This window comes from Haematobia irritans, chromosome 4, assembly GCF_050003625.1.
Source record: "Haematobia irritans isolate KBUSLIRL chromosome 4, ASM5000362v1, whole genome shotgun sequence".
NCBI lineage: Eukaryota > Metazoa > Arthropoda > Insecta > Diptera > Muscidae > Haematobia > Haematobia irritans.
The window spans coordinates 153,935,169-153,958,791 of NC_134400.1; the positions used below are offsets into that span (position 1 = coordinate 153,935,169).

Here is a 23,623-nt window from a genome sequence, read left to right on the forward strand (position 1 = left end):
TTAAGATCATTAAGGATTTGGACAAAATATCGTGACGTAACTACATATGGAGGCTGTTAACCACAGCATTTAGTAGTCCCTTGCGAATAATATAAACGACTCATATGGGGAGTTCCAAGGAAAAGCTCAAGCTCAAATCATGAATGAGTTCGGGCGCCCATTGTACGTAGAATTTATGGAAGCTACGCAGTGTAAAACTATAAGTTAAGGACATCTGCCAATGTGTAATTATCTATCTGGTCATACTGTTCTACATTCACAGCAGACTTTTATTAGCGTAATAACTAGCATTACAAACTATCCCAAGATTCTTGTGCTTTTGTTCTGTGAACCTCCTAAGTAGATCCCCAAGTCACTTGCCGGTAGCAGTTGAGGTACGGATAAATAAACCTTGTTGACCACCTATAAGACAAATTACCGGTATACCGGTTTATTCTATGCAGCGCGACGAGACGTCTCCGCAGCACTCCCACGGGTCATCTGGAGATCAAGATACTCTTTAAAGAAAACAGATTGTTCGCACCGGCAATAAGGAACTCCAGGTTTGATATATATTTCCTAAAGAGCGAGATCAAGCGTCCATGCCACCGTGGTGCACTGGTTAGCATACCTTGCATACAAAGAGTCATGGGTTCATTCCCTGTTTCGACAAAACACCAAACATTTTTCAACGATAGATTTTTCACTCTTGATAATGCTGGTGACATTTTTGAGAGCTTCTCTATGTGACTTCATCGCAAAGTGAAACTCCATTCGGAATCAGCTATAAAAATAGGTCCTTTGTCATTCAGCCAAACATGGAATGGGTTGTTCTCATCAATACTAGTTCATCTGAAATTATGGGCTGCCACTATACCTAACCTAAATAACTACACTAATCAAGGCGTTACTTCAAAGAGTCTCTTTGGTTGCTTTCAGTAGAAGTTATATTGGGAGTGCAAATTAAAAATGCGAAATTTTTTAAAATGCTTCAGAGTTTGTTCCAAATTGTAGCAGAGTGATTAATCGCAGTATTGTTCATCGCTACAAACTAGAATCCATTCACGAATAACCTCAATTTTTGGCATTCTCATAAGAACGAAAATGCAGATGAGAGAGGTCATGCGTTGTCGATGGGAACAAGTGGTAATCAAAAGAAACAATGTCTAACCCTCACACGGGGAGTGGGATAGGACTTCCCATTGGAGTCCTTCCAAATAAGTTTGCGACATGTGTTCCCAAACGTTTTTTTTCTTTGTGTGCAGATGTCCCACCAAATACACAACATTAGCATCGTTACATAGAAATTCGGCTATACAGTCGATGTTGAGGCGTGACCGTGGTAACCATTTGATTTGTATTCTCTTGGGATCATCGCAGTGACTACACTTTTCATCGCCAGTGCTAAAAAAGCTAAGCTTTGTTGCCTTTGGAGCAGCTGTTCACAAATGCTGTTTTGTGGGCGCGACACTTGACATATTAAGAACCAAAAAAACTGTGTTGTCTTCAATCCGAGCAAATAACACATACTAAGTATGAAAACTATGGATCGAGTTTCAGTATTGTCTGAAGCATATATCCCCTACTACGCCTTCTGTTGTCATTCTTGCATTACTAATTTCAACCAAATACAATATCCGAATATCTCACTACTCGCATACAAATAATCATAGTCGCTAATCAAATTCATCATCTACCAAGAGAAACCCCATCAACTATATCTATCGGTACCATAATACTATCGAATAGAATGAAATACTATATGAATAGAATGAAATACTCTCACACTTACCTATTCATTACCCTCCTATGGACAATTTGCAAAATTATAATTCTCTCTGCACAATCGGCCAAAAAGTCAACCAATTTTTGTTGCAATTGAGGCGGACAATCATGTTTACACATCAACTTGAGACGATCCCATGATGCTTTACATTCATTCTCCAATTGGGAGAGATTATAAGCCAATTCATTGAAGTCAGCCTTTGAAGCACGAGTTATGGGACCAATTTCTGAATACAAATCGGTTGTTTCCATACCCGATTCCATAACAATGTGACACAAATGATGAAGTAGAGAATGTTTGTGTACAGTATCCTTGACTTCGGGAACCTAATCGACGGAGAGAAAGAGAGATCAGTATTCATTAACAAATATTTTAGTTAGTTACCTTACCTTAGCTAAATACTCGATTTGGAAACCTTTGACGGGGGCACCATTCAAAAATATGCCCACCGATAACAAAGTGGATAAAATACATTTGAATGTACGATTATTTCGTAAGATTTCTATGCCATGTTTTAGGTCCATCAAAGGTTCAGCAATTTCTTTCTGCAAAAGGAAAATGGATGGAATATGGAGATTTTCAAAATATTTTCAATACTTACCTCACTATTATCAAAATCTAAACGGAATGCCCATAATCTTAATCTAGCTGCCAATTCAGATATAGAAGCCAATGTCAGTAAGAACTGCTCTGCACTACCTAAAGGTAATTCAGGATTAGCCATCTAAAATGAAAATAAAACAAAACATATTTCGTTCAATTCATTTATTATTCGAATAAAAAAGTCTACATAGAGTTGAGATCGTATCGGTAAACTTACTCACTAAACAATCATCTTACCTGTGCTTCTTGAATTTTACCCTTCTCCTCTTCGGTTGGTAACATATTCATTAGTTTATCAATGCCTTCCCGGGTAACAACGGTTGCATCCATTTTCAAAATTGCTGCTTTTATGGCTCTAGGTGGTGGCAATTTGGTCATGGCTATGTTAATGGCATTCGATCTTTTATGATCGAGTACTATGACTTCTTTGCTTTTATTCATCTCTTGTTGTTTCTGCAAATAATGATGATAACATTTTTGGAATTATTAAAGATCACTGTGATATTGTCTCGTGATCCAACCTAAAATAACCATGTGTATATTAAAACCAACACCAGATGTCAGTGTTTTATGTACCATATTAGATTCACTATTCTATCAATGAAAAACAAGTGAGTACAATAGAAAGACGACTAAATCATACCCTAAACCATACCTTTTTAATTAGTAAATTTACGCATTTTAGTAGTATTATTATAACTGTGAAGGGTGTTTCTTTGCGATTCTAAGTTTTAATCTTAAAATTTGGGTAATTTGTCCGTGTTTAAGAAAACTAGGCAATATACACATATGGATAATATTTTAAATCATAGCAGATATGCCTGATATTATTACCATCCTAGAGGTATCACAAAGTAGAATACAACACTGTGGTAAATCTTAAAAGATAGTAGACAAAAAATCTGTGGTAAATCTTAAAAGATAGTAGACAAAAAAAGGTCGATGAAATACGTATATATTCAGTTCTTGACCGGTATATGTTATATAGGGAAGAAATAATTACGAACCGATATGAACTTTTGTGTTGTAATTATAGAGCCAGAATTGAAGTAAAGGGGTCGCTTTATATGGGGGCTATATACAATTATGAACACGAGTCTACCAAAAATGGAAGATTTTTTACTGTTTGGTAGATTTTACAAAATATTCCTCTCCAACTATGAAACGGTTCATAAATTTCCTATAGAAATAACATTTTGACAAAATTTTCTACAGAAATCAATTTTCGACAAAATTTTATATAGAAATAAAATTTTGAAAAAATTTTCTAAAGAAATAAATTTTTGATAAAATTTTATATAGAAACTATATTTTGACAAAATTTCTTAGACATAAAATATTGACAAAATTTTCTATAGAAATATTAAAATTTTGACAAAATTTTCTATGGCAATAAAATTTTGGTAGATTATTTTTGGCTCGATTGGCAATGGTGATTTTTCTGTGATTGGGGATCGGTTTATTTGGGGGCTATATATAATATAGATCGATACGGACCAATTTTGGCATAGTTTTTATCGGCCATACACTAGCGAAATGTACCAAAATTCAACTGGATCGGATGAATTTTACTCCTTCAAGAGGCTCCGGAGGTCAAATCTAAGGATCGGTTTATATGGGGGGCTATATATAATTATGAACCGATATAGACCAATTTTTGCATGGTTGTTAGAGACCTTATACTAACACCACGTACCAAATTTCAACCGGATCGGATGAAATTTGCTTCTCTTTGAGGCTCCGCAAACCAAATTTGGGGTTCGGTTTATATGGGGGCTATATATAATTATGGACCGATGTGGACCAAGTTTTGTATGGTTGTTAGAGATCATATATCAACACCATGTACTAATTTTCAGCCGGATCGGATGAAATTTGCTTCTCGTTGAGGCTCCGCAAGCCAAATCATGGGGTCCATTTATATGGGGGCTATACGTAAAAGTGAACCGATATGGCCCATTTGCAATACAATTCGACCTACATCAAAAACAACTACTTGTGCCAAGTTTCAAGTCGATAGCTTCGGAAGTTAGCGTGATTTCAACAGGCGGGCGGACGGACTGACATGCTTAGATCGACTCAGAATTTCACCACGACCTAGAATATATATACTTTATGGGGTCTTAGAGCACTATTTCGATATGCTACAAACGGAATGACAAAGTTAATATACCCCCCATCCTATGGTGGAGGGTATAAAAATAAGAAAATATGTCGTATATTTGGCAAGATTAGGTGATATTACACCAAAATATTTTGAGGCAAGTTGGAAAGGGATTGGTGAATAAATAGGGACGATATGGTCATATTTGTGAACATAAGGTCCCTTAAAATAAAGACTTTTTTTGTAAAAGAATCTCGCTATAGAGGGTGGCTGATATGTATTACGACCAACTAGCTTCTATCGTTTCTGGACTGTTCGTCTGGCAGCCGACATATTTACTACAGTTGCTGTTCATGTTATTGCTTACAGCATTTGTAGGCATTTTGAATTCGTGATAGAATTTAAGCGCGATCAAGTGATTGATTTATATTTATCTGTAAAATCACAAGAAGCTATCGTTAGAGCCCTCCAGCATGTATTTATTAATAAATCATCTGTTTCTTGTAAATAAATATTTTATTAAACATTAACATAATACTGGCTGGTGTTGTATCGAGATTGATCAAGAAAACGTGTTTATTGAAATTCGGGGATTCCCAGTTTTAAAAACTATTTCCCAAAACGGACGGCGACTTTTGAAAGAAATAACGGGCATACTCTGCTCAATCTGTATTCTCGTAATGATGAAAGGAAACTATAATTTTTTTGTTATAAAAAAAATCAATCAAAAAAATCGTATACACCCTCCACCATGGATTGCGTCCAAACTCTACTAAAGACTGTCATCCACAATCGAATTACTATATAAGCTTCTCTAGTTCTTGATCGTTTCATATAGAGACTCCTTTATATGAAACGATATGAATTATGAAATAATTTTCGCATGGTAACTAGAGGGCCAAAATTCAACCGGATCAGATGAAATTTGTTCTTTCGTCGGTATTCCGAAATCAAATCGGGTGGGGCTATATAAAATGGCGGCTACATATATAATTATGGACCTATGGAGAGCAGATACTAGCATCACGGGCCAAATTTTAACTGGATCGGATGAAAGTTGATCTATTTTAAAGTGGTCCGATATGGTCCGTTTGCAATATCGTCCGACCTATAACAATAACAAATATTTACACTAAGCTTCAAGCAGATAGCTAGTTTCGTTGGGAAGTTAGGATGATTTCAACAGACGGATGCACCGACGAACATGAATCGATCAATTGCGGAAATACGAACATTTTTCCAATTAAAGGCTTAATTGATTCAACAAATTTTTTAATTGAAACAAAAATCAATCACAAAAATTAATAGTATCAATTAATTTTTTAATTGATACTATCATTTCTGTGATTGAAGACATTTCAATTAAAAGTTAATTGGATCAATTAATTTCGTGATTGAGCACAAAAAAATGTTTTTTGTGTATACTCCACATCCTATAGTGAAGGTTGTAATACTTCGCTAATTCATTAAATGATGGACATAATTTTTATGCCCTGCGCCACACTGTGGAATAGAGTATTATTAGTTAGTGCATATGTTTACAACACCCAGAAGGAGACGAGATAGACACATGGTGTCTTTGGAAATATTGCTCAGGATCGGTCCATGAGTCGATATAGCCATGTTCGTCTGTTCTTATTGATTGATACTGCAAGTAGTATGTTATGGATTACGGGTAAATAATGCTGGAGAAATCACTAGCACGGTTGCCACATTTGGTAGAATTCTACAAAAACTGGTCGATTTTTTACTGCTCGAATTTTTAATGTTTTTGGTAGATTTTGCAGAATATTTCTCTCCAACTTAGAGGTAATTCATAAATAGAAATAAAATTTTGACCAAATTTGCTGTAGAAATAAAATTTTGACCAAATTTGCTATAGAAATAAAATATTGACAAAATTTTCTTTTGAAATAAAATTTTCACAAAATTTTCTATAAAGGTTTTGAAGAAATTTTCTATGGAAATACAATTTTGACAAAATTTTCTATAGAAATAAAATTTTGACAAAATTTTCTATAGAAATAACATTTTGACAAAATTTTCCATAGAAATAAAATTTTGACAAAATTTTCTATAGAAATAAAATTTTTGACAAAATTTTCTATAGAAATAAAATTTTGACAAAATTTTCTATAGAAATAAAATTTTGACAAAAGTTTCTATAGAAATAAAATTTTGTTTGATTATTTTTGGAAAATTTGTGAAAATTTTATTTCTTTTGAAATAAAATTTTCACAAAATTTTCTATAAAATAACATTTTGAAGAAATTTTCTATGGAAATAAAATTTTGACAAAATTTTCTATAGAAATAAAATTTTAACAAAATTTTCTATAGAAATAAAATTTTAACAAAATTTTCTATAGAAATAAATTTGAAATAAAATTTTCACAAAATTTTCTATAAAATAACATTTTGAAGAAATTTTCTATGGAAATAAAATTTTGAAAAAATTTTTTATAGAAATAAAATTTTGACAAAATTTTCTATAGAAATAAAATTTTAACAAAATTTTCTATAGAAACAATATTTTGACAAAATTTTCCATAGAAATAAAATTTTGACAAAAGTTTCTATAGAAATAAAATTTTGTTTGATTATTTTTGGATCGAGTGGCAACCATGATCACTAGTGTTTACCCAGTTTTCTCTGGGTAGGGACCCTATTCTCATATTTATGATTAGATGTGTGTTAAGAAAAAAAAATCACATATATCCATTAAAGGCACGTGCTTACGACAAACAATATTTTTCAGTACACAATGTAATGATAATGAAAATTATATTGGCTTTAAAACCTTGGACTACACAAAATTAAGGTTATGAAGGTGCTCACATATAATAAAATGAAACAGAATAAAAATTACGTGAACTACCAACACCATGATACAATACCCGTCTACTTAGCTTTTGTCCTCTTTGTTTCCAAAGAAACTGAGGAATTTCAAAAAAATATGAATGCACTCACCTCCTAAAGTAATTTTTTGCATTTTTTTTAAGGAACACACAATTTGTGATTATATATAAAAAATAAGGGTATTTGTTTTGGTTTTGTTTCATGACATAATAAAACAAATAAAAATCCATAAAAGAAATACGATATGCACAAAGAGAAAAGAAAAAACATTAAAAATATTAGAAAATTATTTTGGCTAACATTACTAAGCCCTTTAGATAAATTATTATTCGCCCAAGAACAAAATCAACACTACCTTTGTCATCAAATCTTTGGCTCTGGATTCAAATAGATGTTCCAACTTTTGGGTATCTACATTTGTTTGGGGCAATTCATCCCATATGGTTTTACCCACAGCTACTGGTATTAAATCTTCACGAACTTCTTTCCAAAATAGTTTGACCTGAAGAACAAGAGGAATTATTTAAAAACAATTAATTTTATTCAATGAAAATATAAACAACATACCGTCTTTTTATTTTTCTTTATGGTATCACCATTTATGGAACCATTTAGTGAACTATTAAGGCTATTTGTTAGACTGGAATTGCCAAAGCCTGCGCTGCCATTGCTGGTGTTCGACTGTGACATCATGGGTGGTGGTAGGACTATGTGTGCTGGTAACATGGGCGGTGGCAGTGCTGCTCCACCCATGGGTGGTGGTGGTGGCGGTACACCACGACCTATACCCCTTGGGGCTAGGATATCTTTTTCATCGTCTGAATTGAGGTCGGTAAAATCGAGATCACAGAGTTGTAATGGTCGCGCCATATTGCGTACTAGCTCCTCCCATTGCAGTTCGTTTTCAGATTTTTTGGGTTCGACTTTCTTTATTTCCTGATCGACGCTGGGTCCTCTGAAAAGATAATTTTTTTTTTTAAGAATTAGAAATTAATATGTATAATATACAAAAAACTAAATATAATATTAAGAGTTTGATAGTCATATAAAAAGAAAGAATATGCGTCATAAATTTTAGGACACGTAATTTACACAATATCAAAACAAGTAAAGAATGTATAAAGTCGGGCAGGGCCGACTTTATTATACCCTGCACCACTGTGTGTATCCACATTTTAAATTCCATCTCAAAACCTTCAAATTTTTTTTGGGTTCTTTGTATAAAGGTTTATATTCCCAAAAATTTGTAGACTTCTACAAAATCTCTTGACTTAAAATGTTACTAAAAAAATGTGGGAAAAAAATAAATCTATAGCAATTTGACGCAATTGCACAAAAGTGCATTTATGATTTATCGGTCGATAAATATCAGAGGTATAGGAAAATTTGAGTTTGATTAATTTTTTTATACTTCTTTGTGCATAGTAGAGGCGATTTTATAAGGATTTTGGCTATATTAGCACAATTCGGAAGAACTTATAGTATATGGGAGCTATATCTAAATCGTATTTTGGTTTCATTAGCCTAATTCGGAAGAACATATATATGGGAGCTATATCTAAATCTGAACCGATTTCAATAAAATTTAGCTCACTTGACTATAGTACTAATTGTACAGCTTGTGCAAAACTTTAAGCAAATTAGGGCAAAACTCTGGCTTCTGGGGCCATATAAGTTCATATCGGGCGAAATGCATATATGGGAGATATATCTAAATCTGAAACGATTTCTTCCAAAACCAATAGCGTACTATTTTGACCCAAAATTGATACTTGTGCACAATTTAAAGTTGATTGGACCAAAACTGCGACCTAGACTTTGATTTCAAAAATGTGTTCAAAGACACGGGGACGGACAGAGGGACATGGTTATATAGACTCAGGAGCCGGCCCTGAGCAATATTGCCAAAAACACTGTGTGTCTATCTCGTCTCCTTCTGGGTTTTGCAAACATATGTACGAACTTATAATAGCCTGTTCCTGTAAAATTGACGCAGAATTGACGGTAAATTTAACATGGGTTTGTCACAGGAGGAATGTCCACAATTTCAACAGCCATTGAACTGAATTTGCATCACTTCTTAAGGTATGATCCGAATTCAGTGTTTTTGATGTGAATTAAAAACAAGTATATATGGCCGTATGTTCGGCCAGTCCGAATCTTATTTACCCTCCACCATGGACTTTTGGAAGGTACGTAGGGAGCCAGAATTGAAATATAGGGGTCGCTTATATTATCTGAGGGCTATATATAAGCCCAATCTGGGGATCGGTTTATATGGGGGCTATATATAATTATGGACCGATGAGGACCAATTGTTGCATGGTTGTAAAAGGGCATATACTAACCATGTACCAAATTTCAGCCGGATCGGTGCACATCGGGAGATATATATATATATATATATATATATATATATATATATATATATATATATATATATATATATATATATATATATATATATATATATATATATATATATATATATATATATATATATATATATATATATATATATATATATATATATATATATATATATATATATATATATATATATATATATATATATATATATATATATATATATATATATATATATTATATATATATCCAATTTCAGACATAATTTGAATAAAAACTGCGGTTTCTAGAATCCCAAGAAGTAAAATCGGGAAATCAGTTTATATGGGGGCTATACCAAACTATGGACCAATACAAACCATTTTCGGCACACCTATTTGCGGTCCTAACTTATTGATATATTTTCAATTTCAGGCAAATTGGATAAAAACTACGGTTTCTAGAAGCCCAAGACCCCAAACTGGGAAGTCGGTTTATATGAGGATTATATAAAAACCTAGACCGATATAGCCCATATTCGAACAGACAGTTAGCAAACAAAAATAGAATCTAGGCGTGTAGCGTGATAACAACGTACAGACGGATAATAAATAAGTAAATATTTTTCGACAAATTCAAGAAAATCTATTAGACATAATTATTATACCCTCCACTATAGGATGGGGGTATATTCCGTTTGTAACACATCGAAATATTGCTCTAAGACCCCATAAAGTATATATTCTGGGTCGTGGTGAAATTCTGAGTCGATCTAAGCATATCCGTCCGTCCGTCTGTTGAAATCACGCTAACTTCCGAACGAAACAAGCTATCGACTTGAAACTTGGCTCAAGTAGTTGTTATCGATGTAGGTCGGATGGTATTGCAAATGGGCCATATCGGTCCACTTTTACGTATAGCCCCATATAAACGGACCCCCAAATTTGGCTTGCGATTGCTCTAAGAGAAGCAAATTTCATCCGATCCGGCTGAAATTTGGTACATAGTCTTAGTATATGAACTCTAACAACTATGCAAAAATTGGTCCACATCGGTCAATAATTATATATAGCCCCCATATAAACCGATCCCCCGATTTGGCTTGCGGAGCTTCTAAGAGAAGAAAATTTTATCCTATCGGTCTAAAATTTGGAACATGATGTTAGTATATGGACTCTAATGACCATGCAAATATTGGTCCACATCGGTGCATAATTATATATAGCCCCCTTATAAACCGATCACCAGATTTGACATCCGGAGCCTCTTGGAAGACCAAAATTCATCTGATTTGGTTGATATTGGTACGTGGTGTTAATATATGGCCTCAAACACCCATGCAAACATTGGTCGAAATCCGTCCATAAAATCTGTCCCACAAAAATTGGTCCATCCATATCAAGTTCATAATTGTATAAACCCCCATATAAGGGACCCCCATATTTCAATTCTGGCTCCCTACGTACCGTGCAATAGTCCATATCGATTCGTAATTATTTGTAGACTTACCTACACATACCTTTTTAGTCTAATATATACCACGTATGGACTAAATCACAATTTAGAAAACGATTTAAGATACCACAACCCAAGTAATTCGATTGTGGATGACAGTCTTTCGTAGAATTTTCTACGCTATCCATGGTGGAGGGTACATAAGATTCGGCCTGGCCGAACTTACGGCCATTTATACTTGTTTTTTTTTCACTTGTAAAAGAAAATTTTGTAGTTTGAAGTAAAAAATGGGCATTCAAAATTGCACGAATGTCTTTAGCACCATGCGAAGTTCAAGATGGGCGCATTTGTAAAATTTTCAAATTTGAAGCAATAATGAATTATTTTGTGAGCAGTACGAATTTAGTAACTCTTTGTGCTTCATTTGTGTATATTTTTTTCCATTTTTTGTTCAATTAACTAACGTACGCAAAAAATTATTAGAGTGAAGTAAACTTTCTCCAAACCTAATAAATCCATGAACTAAAATAAAGTTAAATTGGCTTTGGTGAAATAGTTTGTTTTTTTTTTTGAGTGCACCTTTCAGAGGTTTCACTGTACTTTATATAGTCGCAAATCGATATTTCGATGTGTTACAAACGTACTGACCAACTTATTATACCCCCATCACCATTCTTTGAGTACACAAATTTAATATTAGCCATGAAAACGCGAATTAAAAAAAATGAGTTTAAAAGCTTCCTTTGTAGTTCGACGAATGACCGTCTTTGGGCGGACATTTTTGGAAATGCTCTTAAAGTTGTTCCTTTAGAAGAACTTCCATTTGTTTGCTAGATAGTAAAAAATTTCATTTTGTCTAATAAATTGTCTTAAATTTGTCAACAAATATTTACTTATTTTTGTGATATTTTGTGATACATTTTACTTAAAATTTTATAAAATTAACCAGCATTTTCCTTCCTGGTGGGTTCACTGTTTTTGTTTAAGTGTAGCCGAACAATATTAATAATCGAAATAAAATTTTGACAACATTTTTATATAGAAATAAAATTTTTAAAAAATTGTCTATAGAAATAAAATCTTTATCAAATTTTTTATAGAAATAAAATTCTGACAAAATTTTCTATACAAATAAAATTTGGACAAAATTTTTTTTAAGTGTAGTCTTTCATTAATTTCTGGAAATTTTAACTGACCAGTTGCACTCGTAAATGTAATTTAATTTTTGTATTTTATGTAGATACAAAATCGCAGAAGATGGTTAGTGGCACTAACCGAAATATTGGAAATAAATATTAAAACACATCAATAATCGATTGTTTCTATAACCTCAAGCCGAACAAAATTAATAATCGAAATAAAATTTTGACAAAATTTTTATATAGAAATAAAATTTTTAAAAAATAAATAAAATTCTGACAAAATTTTCTATACAAATAAAATTCTGACAAAATTTTCTATACAAATAAAATTTTGACAAAATTTTCATATAGAAATAAAATTTTGACAAAAGCTTCTATAAAGAAATAATATTTTGACATAATTTTTTATAGAAATAAAATTTTGACAAAATTTTTATATAGAAATAAAATTTTGACAATATTTTCTATAGAGATAAAATTTTGACAAAATTTCCTATAGAAATACAATTTTGACAAATTTAAGAAGTTTCCGGACTGCCCTCGTGTGTGTAATAAAGTAAACTACAGTTCAAAAGTTGTTTTAAGTTATGAGTTATATTTTTGTTCGGTGTAGTTTTTTTGCTTGTATGCTACACATACGTAATAAGATGCCAATAAAACAAATATAATGTACAAGTCATTTCTAGTCTCCACTTGGAAACACATCAAGTCCATTTTTAATTTTCTATAAGATTTTCTGCAGCTGTTCACGTTAAATGTGGAATCTATATCTTTTTGGCATGAATCATACCATCTTCGGCTATGTTGCCCGCAATTATATTTCACTTGTGCGTTTGTATGGAATATAAATTTGGCAAAATTGTGGTCATTATATTCCTGAAAATTTCGACTTTAATCGACAAACTAGTGTCATTAATTACCTTCAATTAGTCTATTCACAGAAAAAAAAGCTTATCAAAGTTCAGAGTATCAAGAGCGAGAAACACCAGATGGAATGAAAAAAAGAAGCCGTCATTATTCGCACATCTTATCTACAACAAGCGGTAGTTAAAAAAGGGAAATTTTGACAACAACAAATCATGCAGACAGGTGTAAATATATAGGCAATGTTGGTGTATGTCATATACCTTATCTGAATCTGAAGTTTCTTGGCCATAGGGTAATAAATTTTGTCCGAGACCATCCGAACATTATTGGCACAGTGAATTCGTACGTATTATGAATTTGTTCCAATAGAAATTCATCGAAAGCAGAGCCATAAATGCAAGATATGAAAGTTTGAGGACGGAAGTGGAGGTAATTGGTGGGTTGGGTGCAATGCTTATCATTTTCTCACCTAATATTTTGTGCAAAATTCCTCTATCAGAAGCAGTAAGGGCATTATAAAGATAATCAAATATATAACAATAACATAAAATAAATTTAAGTAAATTCTATATGTAGCATTTATGTTTAACAAAAGAAAATATGTTTAATTACTATTTTTTTTGTGGCTGCCTTTTGAGTTTTTCTTATAAATTAAGAGATTTCGAACATAAACAACATTAGTACATTTCCAAGTTTTGGAGAAGACAAATCAAACACTAGACGAAAATGGATGTAAGTTTACATGGTCACTACTGGATTAAAAGTTTTTTTTAATTTAAATTGTTTTTGTTTTTTTTTTTTTGTAGTTCGAAACTGCAACCCAAAAAGCCAAATCTTTCACCAAGACTCCTCCAAATGATGTCTTCTTGGAATTCTACGGTCTCTTCAAACAAGCCACAGTTGGTGATGTCACTGGTGATAAACCCAGCGCTATTGATGTTAAGGGCTCTGCTAAATGGAATGCCTGGAATGCCAACAAGGGTATGAGCAAGGATGCTGCCAAGGCTGCCTACATTGCCGCCTATGAGAAACATGCTCCCAAATATGCTTAGATCAGATTTTGTATCTTGTTTCGTCTTTGTGTAATAGTTGCAAAATAAAATGTATAGTAATATTTATTGTCCCAAAAAACAATTGATCTCTCTGCCTGTCACGGCCGAAACTTCGGTTGGGCCGAAATTTAAATATCAATGTAAGGTCGCATATAAGAAATTTTACAGAAGATCACACTTCATAACGTGAACTTGCAAATCGATTTAAAATCATTGAAATCAATGAAAATTCTGTACTGTCTAGAAGCCAAATGACTTCCAATCAATTACAGAGCTATAGCAAAATGTGATACCATATAAATCACATTTTACATCTCATTTGTCTAGACTTAAAATAACTCTAGATTCCACTAAGTAAAAAATATTTCTGATTCCATCACGAAATTAATTGATCCAAATTAATTTTTTAATTGAAATGTCTTCAATCACAGAAATTATAGTATTAATTGAAGGTCAATTAAAAAATTAATTGATCCAATTAAAAACCTAATTGATACTATTAATTTTTTGATTGATTTTTGTTTCAATTAAAAAATTTGTTGAATCAATTAAATTTTTAATTGAATATTTTTTAAAACTCAATTACGATTTTAATTGGAAATTTTTTCATGATTTTTTTTCTCTGTGTACGAAACCAAATCTGTTAATTGGTTTTTAAGGGGGCCTATATAAGAAAATTGTCCGATGTAGAGGGAGGGTGATGTGTTTATGCAATGAACTTCAGGCTGCTATTATTTCAAAACCGCTCGTCTGACAGCTGACAGATTTATTCCACACTGAAAACAAAATATTGTCGTGAGGCCAAAGATTTTTTGTCCTTAAATACGAATGCGAATTTTGTTTAGCATAGAAGACGCAATTCTCTGATAACATATAATGTATTTTTCCTTGTCCAAAAGTCCATAAACTTTTTAATGAAGTCGTTTTGTCCTTATAGTTAGGTGATTCGACATAAAAGTGGATAAAGATTTACATGAAAGAAAAATATTGATTAAGGTCAACTTGACTTTAATAATTCAGAAAAATTCTTCAAAATTAATGAAATAGTCTTAAAGTCTTAGTCTTGAATACAATGCAAAAATTCGTATAAAATTAGGGCATGTTTTTCAAAACTTTTTTAAAGGCGTTTTTTACTCGAAACATAATATAATTACTACTTGAAGTCAAGCCTGAATAAAGTGTCGTTAACATGTTTTCAAATGACTTTGAAAGCACATGAAGAAAAAAAAAACGAATAAATTAAAACTTGTTTCCTAAAATCAAGTACGAAAAACTCAAATTTAAAAGAGAATTAAGTCTCAAATTTATCCTTACTTCAATTCTCCGCTTCTTTGGCTCGGAATCAATACCAAAATCATTAGTGTAAAAAAAATCTTTGGGATAGTGCATGTTTTTTTAGTGCAGTGACAGTTCATTTGAATGCTTACAAAAGCATTTTGATCTATGGCATGAAATAAAGTTAGTCGCGCTGGTATGTAATATCTTTATATTTGACTGAAAAGGATCTATCGTTAGAGCCCTCCAACATTTAAATGTGAATACATTTTTGGTTGCTTGTACCCCGCTGGGATTGGGTCATGATACTGCAGATCCCCTTTTTTGTAGTTTGAAAAAAATTGGAGTTCCAAATTGCAAAAATGTCTTTGGTAAAATTGGAAAATTTAAAGAAATTCTGAACTATTTTGTGGGAGACACGAATTTTTATATGATTCATTTGTGTATCATTTTGTCCCCAGTTTTATTTAATTTGACCCTCTAATGCCCCAATTGTTTTGCCAGCTGATTAAATTTTCAATGTTAACGACACAAAAGCAAGAGAACTAAGCAAGAAAAAATTATACGGTAAAATTCAGCATATGTTGCAAAGCCTCTTGAATAGTTCCAAATAAGCTTTCTTTTTATTTTGCCAATTTTTATACCCTCCACCATAGGATGGGGGTATATTATCTTTGTCATTCCGTTTGTAACGCATCGAAATATTGCTCTAAGACCCCATAAAGTATATATATTCTGGGTCGTGGTGAAATTCTGAGTCGATCTGAGCACGTCCGTCCGTCCGTCTGTTGAAATCACGCAAACTTCCGAACGAAACAAGCTATCGACTTGAAACTTGGCACAAGTAGTAGGTCGGATGGTATTGCAAATGGGCCTATCGGTCGACTTTTACGTATAGTCCCCATATAAACGGACCCCCAAATTTGGATAGCGATTGCTCTAAGAGAAGCAAATTTCATCCGATCCGGCTAAAATTTGGTACATGGTGTTAGTATATGGTCTCTAACAACCATGCAAAAATTGGTTCACATCGGTCCATAAATATATATACCCCCCATATAAACCGATCCCCAGATTTGGCTTGCGGATCCTCTAAGAGAAGCAAATTTCATCCGATCCGGCTGAAATTTGGGACATGGTGTTAGTATATGGTCTCTAACAACCATGCAAAAATTGGTCCACATCGGTCCATAAATATATATAGCCCCCATATAAACCGATCCCCAGATTTGGCTTGCGGATCCTCTAAGAGAAGCAAATTTCATCCGATCTGGCCGAAATTTAGTACATTGTGTTGGTATATGTTCTCTAATGACCATGCAAAAATTGGAAAGCATAAAGAAAAGCATTTTTGACTTTACACACTGCAAAAACCGTGAACGAAAACCAGGACGAAAACTTTCGATTAATTTTAAAAAATTTCAAATATTTTTTGAAAATTTTAACTAAACAGTATTACAAGCGCTAGCATCGCGCCGATATCACAAAAATAAGTAAAAAATTTTCGACAAATTCAAAAAAATTTATTAGACATAAATAATTTTATTCACTTTTTAAGGAAAATTTTGTAGTTTGAAGGAAAAATTGGAGTTAAAAATTGCAAGAATGTCTTTAGTGACATACGAAGTTCATAATGGAAGCATTTGTAGTAAAATTTACAAATTTGAAGAAATAATGAACTATTTTATGACAAATACGAATTTAGTAAATCTCTATCCTTAACTTGTGTATAATTTTTTCTCATCTTTTAGTTCATTTAACTAACGTAGGCAAAAAATTATTAGAGTATATGAAACTTTCACCAAATATAATAAGTTCATGAACTAAAATATAGTTAAATTGGCTTTAGTGAAATAGTGAGTTCACTTTTTTTTAGTGCAGTAACCAAGTTTTTTAATCTTTGTATTAAAGATAAAAATGCCTAATTATTATTTTAGGGGTTTTGCATCTATGGTTCCACTTTTTTGGAAATTAAGTAAAAAATTTTGCTTGAAAGTATCTGTTATAATTTGAATGTTTAAATTGACATTTATTTCTCTATGTAAAGCTTTGTTGATATATCACATAAAGAGAATGAAAAATCGATTTGTATCAAAATTTTAAGGTAATAGAGCCTAGATTTAAAGTCACATATGTCCCAAATTTTTCCTTATTTTAAAGAAGCGGTAATTTAGGCTCGGAATCAATACCAAATTCTTTATGGGAAGATCACAATTTCTAATTGAAATGAAAAATTACTTTAGGGTGGTGTCCTTAGACTAAAAGTAAACACGTTCATTTGCTCAACTGGAAGATTTTTTCTCGTCATATAAAGACAAAATGTCTATCGAATTTAAATCGCAAATGGAAACTTTTTATCAGACATTTACAAGTCGGCTTGGTTTATTTAAACCTTTAATGTAATTCGCTCGTCATAACTTTGATTGTATTGAGAATTGCCCTGAGCCAACTAGACAATCCTATGTAGTTGGTAGAAGCAGACAAAAGCGGGTATAAATCAAAGCAGTATTTTGTAAAATCCTATCCATTTACCAATATGTAATGAGATAAGATTTATTTTTTATTATAACTTAAGAAAAATTTTATATATTGCTGCTTATCTCTGCTGCAAAAAATACCGTTAAAGTAGCTATATAAAGTCACATATTTGTTGAACTCGTGGCTAGTTTTTATTGTAGACTTCAAGAAATACTGGAAATCGAATATTCTCTGTAAAATGGACGTAAGTTTTAAAGCAATTTATCTGAAACATTTCCTTCATATTTAAATATTTCAATTTGTAGTTCAATACAGCATGTGAAAAAGCTAAATCCTTCACAAAGAAACCTAGCAATGATATATTTTTGGAATTCTATGGTCTTTTCAAACAGGCAACAGTTGGTGACTGCAATATAGCTAAGCCAGGTGTAACCGATTTAACTGCCAAGGCTAAATATGATGCCTGGATGAAACACAAGGGAATGTCCCAGGATGCTGCCAAACAAGCCTATGTAGCTACTTATCAGAAATATGCTCCAACCTATGCTTAACATTGTATGGGGCTTAATAAATATTGTGTGTTCTCTTTCTTTAGAAAAATGTTGCAATTGTAAGAAAAACGTTTATAATTGTGTTGATAAAAAAATGAAGTCTGCGGTAATGGATCATAGCCAGCTCTCAAGACAATCGGTTCAAATGATACGGTTTTCGAAGTAAGATTTGGAATTTGTAGCTTAGTATTTTAGATTTTCCGAAAACTTTTTTCCAAAATAGTTATTAACTTAAATTCTGTAGATTTACAATGGATGACTAGTGATCAAAAAGACTGGTGGGGGCTATATTAAAATTAAAATCAAAATATTAATGGTATTTAGTGTATTTTATGTCATCAAAATATATTGCAAACATGTCAGGTTCAAATTGCTCTTTCTATTGGTCCAAAAAGTCGAATCAGGAGATTGGTCTATAAAGGGGTTATATCGAAACATTGATCAATAAAAGCTAAATATGTGTTAATTTAAAATCTGGAAGTTCTTTAGATATCTAACCTCCAGATTTTAAACTGTAAGCAAATCGAAAAGTCAAATGGAGCTGGAAGAGCTTTATACGAACCTCAAACACCTCAAAAATTCAAATTTCAAGTAATTTGTTAAATCAGCAGATCCATCTATATGGGGGCTATATAAAAAACATGGATTGATATATACTAAATTTATCACAACTCTTTATGCACCTAAAAATTGTACCCTCATTACCATTATATGGTGTTGGGCACAATAACGATAAAATTGCATGGCTTGTAAAAATCGGACGGTCCATATTCAGTGCATCGCGAGAAGGGATGCAACACATATTAAACAATGAGCTTGGATGAAAGCCATTGAAGTTCCTAAACGTGCAAGAGCTCACCGATGCACAAAAATATATAACATAGATTAGAAAGAGTCAAGGAGTTGCTGCGCTTGCACAAAAGTGGCATATTACCGATATTGGGTTTCTCCGACTGGAAACCATTCCCTATGCCAAAGAGATAAGCTGAAAATGTACACCTTCGTTTGTCCACCAGAACTCAAGAGCTACCGATGGTAATGGTGTAGCCCTGCACGTATTCATTGGCTGAAGGGTCAACAAAAAAAAAAGAACATGGATTGCGTAGAAACTTCTACTGAAGACTGTCATCCACAATCGAATTACTTGGGTTGCGGTAACACTTGCCGATGGCAAGGTATCTTAAAACTTCCTAACACCGTAATATATACCACATAGTCCATACGTGGTATATATTAAACTAAAAAAGGCCGATTAAATACGTATATAATTAACTTTAAAGTTTCTACAGAAATACAATTTTGACAAAATAAAATTATGACAACATTTTCTATAAAAGTAAAATTTTGAAAAAATTTTCTATAGAAATAAAATTTTGACAAAATTTTCTATAGAAATAAAATTGTGACAAAATTTTCTATAGAAATAAAATTTCGACAAAATTTTCTTTAGAAATAAAATTTTGACATTTTTTATAGAAATAAAATTTTGACAAAATTTTCTATAGAAATAAAATTTTGACAAAATTTTCTATAGAAATAACAGTTTGACAATGTTTTCTATAAAAATAAAATTTTGGTAGATTATTTTTGGCTCGAGTGGCAACCATGAATATGAACCGATATGGACCAATTTTTGTGTGATTGGGGATCGGCTATATACACTTGTGCTCACAGAATTAAGTCACACAAAAACGACTTAAGAAAAGAGACAACAAAATAGTAACGGTTTTTTCTCACTTGTTTTCTTTTACGCGCAATTTATAATGTTGCTATGTCTAATAAAAATATAATGAAGAATTACAAATATATTGAGTGCTTCGCGGTGTGGATGCATTATTCTTAAAAAATGTCATATTTTGGTGCTCATATAATTAAGTTATTTCGCTCGTAAACGATAAAGATTACAATTGAACCATAAAACTAAATCACAATTCCTTGTTATTTGTTGAAAAAGCTCCAATAACTTCGGTTAACATCAAATATTATAACTTTTTAAAAAATGGGCAAGAAAACCCCGTGCGAAAGGAAGATAATATGGGAGTGTTATAAAAAACATAGAAATATTGCAAAAATCACTAAGATTTTAAACTTTTCAAGAGGAAAAGTGAATAATGCAATACAGTATTATAAGAAAAATGGAACATTTGAGAATCTACCTCGTATAAAGCCAAGAAAAACATCTTCAGCCGATGACAGGCGATAGGTAAGGTTAAGTCGGACCCATTTTTAACTTCTACACAAATCAGATCACAAATGGAAGAGTATCATGGTGTAAAAATATCAGCACAAACGGTCCGTAGACGTTTGCAAGAAAATTCGTTGAATGGGAGAATAGCGCGACGTAAATCAAATGTGTCCAAGAAAAATATTAAAGCACGATTGGCATTTGCAAAGCAGCATCTTCATAAAGAAGCAAATTTTTGGAATTTGGTTGTTTGGAGTGACGAATCTAAATTCAACGTATTCGGAAACGATGGAAAACCGTATGTGAGACGTCCTCCTTTGGAAGAACTAAACCCAAGATACACTAAGAAAACTGTCAAACACGGAGGCTCATCAGTAATGGTATGGAGATGCTTCACTACATCTGGAGTTGGGCCAATTGTTCGAATTGACGGCAAAATGACAGGTATTATGTACAAGGATATTCTAGAGGAACATTTAGTAGGGGATTACGCCGATGGTTTACCGTTAGCTTGGATTTTCCAGCAGGACAACGACCCGAAGCACTGCTCACGGGTCGTAAAGGACTGGATTAGTGCCAATCGGATCAAAATTCTTGAGTGGCCGGCACAAAGCCCGGACTTAAACCCAATCGAGAATTTGTGGGGAGTTATAAAAAGAACCGTTTCGGCCAGAAAACCTGTGAACAAAGCATCATTATGGAAAATAATAAAGGATGAATAGTACAAAATCACTCCTGACCAATGTACCTCACTTGTTCGTTCAATGGGTAAGAGATGTGGCGCAGTCATCTTGAATAAAGGATTTCCAACTAAGTATTAACATATTACAAGATAGTGTTAACAGAAATGTAACAAAATCCTGTCATATCCTTATTTTTTTTAAAATGACTTAATTGTATGAGCAGTAAAAATCTCATTTAATTTAATTTTTTTTTATATAACTTAATCTATTTAGCACAATTGACCTCCAAAAGTGTATGAATTTACTTAATTTGATCTCTTTTTTTATTTTTTTGTAATAAATGTTTCAAAACTTTATTCTAAAAGTATTATTTGTTTCATTTCTTTTGTTGTGATTTTAATGACTTAATTATGTGAGCACAAGTGTATAACTATAGACCGATATGGACCAATTTTGGCATGTATATTAGCGGCCTTATACTAACACCACGTTGCAAATTTCAACCGGATCGGATGAATTTTGCTCCTCCAAGAGGCTCCGGAGGACGAATCTGGGGATCGATTTATATGGGAGCTATATATAATTATGGACCGATAGGGACCAATTCTTGCGTGGTTGTTAGAGAGACCACATTCTAACACCATGTTCCAAATTTCAGCCGGATCGGATGAATTTTGCTCCTCCAAGAGGCTCCGGAGGACAAATATGGGAATCGATTTATATGGGGGCTATACGTAATTATGGACCGATATGGACCAATTTTTGCATGGTTGTTAGAGACAATATACTAACACCATGTAGCAAATTTCAGCCGGATCGGATGAAATGTTTGTTTCTTAGAGGCTCCGCAAGCCAAATCGGGGGATTGGTTTATATGGGGGCTATATATAATTATGGACCGATATGGACCAATTTTTGCATGGTCATTAGAGAACATATACCAACACCATGTACAAAATTTCAGCCGGATCGGATGAAATGTTTGTTTCTTAGAGGCTCCGCAAGCCAAATCGGGGGATCGGTTTATATGGGGGCTATATATAATTATGGACCGATGTGGACCAATTTTTGCATGGTTGTTTGAGACCATATACTAACACCATGTACCATGTTTCAGCCGGATCGGATGAAATTTGGTTCTCTTAGAGGCTCCGCAAGCCAAATCGCGGGATCGGTTTATATGGGGGCTATATGTAATTATGGACCGATATGGACCAATTTTTGCATGGGTGTTAGAGACCATATACTAACACCATGTACCAAATTTTGGCAGGATCGGATGAAATTTGCTTCTCTTAGAGCAATCGCAAGCCAAATTTGGGGGTCCGTTTATATGGGCGCTATACGTAAAAGTCGACCGATATGGCCCATTTGCAATACTATCCGACCTACATCAATAACAACTACTTGTGCCAAGTTTCAAGTCGATAGCTTGTTTCGTTCGGAAGTTAGCGTGATTTCAACAGACGGACGGACGGACATGCTCAGATCAACTCAGAATTTCACCACGACCCAGAATATATATGCTTTATTGGGTCTTAGAGCAATATTTCGATGTGTTACAAACGGAATGACAAAGTTAATATACCCCCATCCTATGGTTGAGGGTATAAAAATACAGAAAAATCTGGAAAATTTCCTAAAGACAATATTGAAGCCTGGCAAAGAAACATTTCGACCGCAGATCATGGTCGTTCCAACAGGATTCAGCATTATCGCACTCAACATGTGAGAACCAATAATGACTTAAAAAAGGTTTACGCCTCATGTTAACCACAGAAAGACCACCAAAATCCCCGGATCTTAATCCGTTGAACTTTGTTCAACGTTTGATCAATAAAATTTTAAATATATGTATGGCTCTACTTTCTTGCATTATATATTAGCCACCCTGTATATATTCGTATATATCAAATGCTCACAAAATATGGATCATATTTTACTGACTTAATTAGTACTCTGGCAGATTATTTTTAATAAAATCGGATAATAAATAAGGATGACCATAATGCTGTCACAAAATTTTCATGAAAATCCATTAAAAATTTCGACGAACTGTGTTATAGTGCTGAAATTGTAGGATGCACAATTTACAAAATATTAAGGACAAATTTCTTTAAAATAATGAAATTTTAGTTAAAATTAAGTTTATAATATTTGCTTCAAATTTACTTTTTTTTAATTTAGGGCACACATTTTGTAAATTTGCGTCTCTCCGTTAAAGTCGTATGTCTTTGAACTAAGGAAAATTTTCATTAA

At 32.8% G+C, this 23,623-nt stretch overlaps 3 protein-coding genes across 8 annotated transcripts in view; 2 read left to right on the top strand and 1 right to left on the bottom strand.

Moving 5' to 3' along the window:
• Positions 1 to 23,623, bottom strand: part of Fhos (Formin homology 2 domain containing) — a 420,893-nt gene that overhangs the window by 23,631 nt on the left and 373,639 nt on the right. For 3 of the 6 annotated variants that reach the window (XR_012721172.1, XM_075303339.1, XM_075303338.1), the window contains 6 exons: positions 7,898 to 8,285; positions 7,685 to 7,832; positions 2,606 to 2,823; positions 2,367 to 2,489; positions 2,155 to 2,310; positions 1,772 to 2,091 (listed from right to left, as the gene is read on the bottom strand). Coding sequence is in view for 5 of the 6 variants with exons in the window: in XM_075303339.1 (XP_075159454.1) it covers positions 1,772 to 2,091; positions 2,155 to 2,310; positions 2,367 to 2,489; positions 2,606 to 2,823; positions 7,685 to 7,832; positions 7,898 to 8,285 (1,353 nt within the window). In the remaining variant the exon portion in view is untranslated. The remainder of the gene's footprint in view (positions 1 to 1,771; positions 2,092 to 2,154; positions 2,311 to 2,366; positions 2,490 to 2,605; positions 2,824 to 7,684; positions 7,833 to 7,897; positions 8,286 to 23,623) is intronic. The other 3 variants (XM_075303336.1, XM_075303340.1, XM_075303341.1) reach the window with 1 other exon arrangement.
• On the top strand, positions 13,714 to 14,274 carry LOC142232698 (acyl-CoA-binding protein-like). The gene is made up of 2 exons (XM_075303345.1): positions 13,714 to 13,872; positions 13,947 to 14,274. The coding sequence occupies exons 1-2, from the start codon at positions 13,867 to 13,869 to the stop codon at positions 14,190 to 14,192; spliced, it is 252 nt and encodes an 83-aa protein (XP_075159460.1). The 5' UTR covers positions 13,714 to 13,866; the 3' UTR covers positions 14,193 to 14,274.
• On the top strand, positions 18,042 to 18,565 carry LOC142232696 (acyl-CoA-binding protein-like). The gene is made up of 2 exons (XM_075303343.1): positions 18,042 to 18,189; positions 18,251 to 18,565. The coding sequence occupies exons 1-2, from the start codon at positions 18,184 to 18,186 to the stop codon at positions 18,494 to 18,496; spliced, it is 252 nt and encodes an 83-aa protein (XP_075159458.1). The 5' UTR covers positions 18,042 to 18,183; the 3' UTR covers positions 18,497 to 18,565.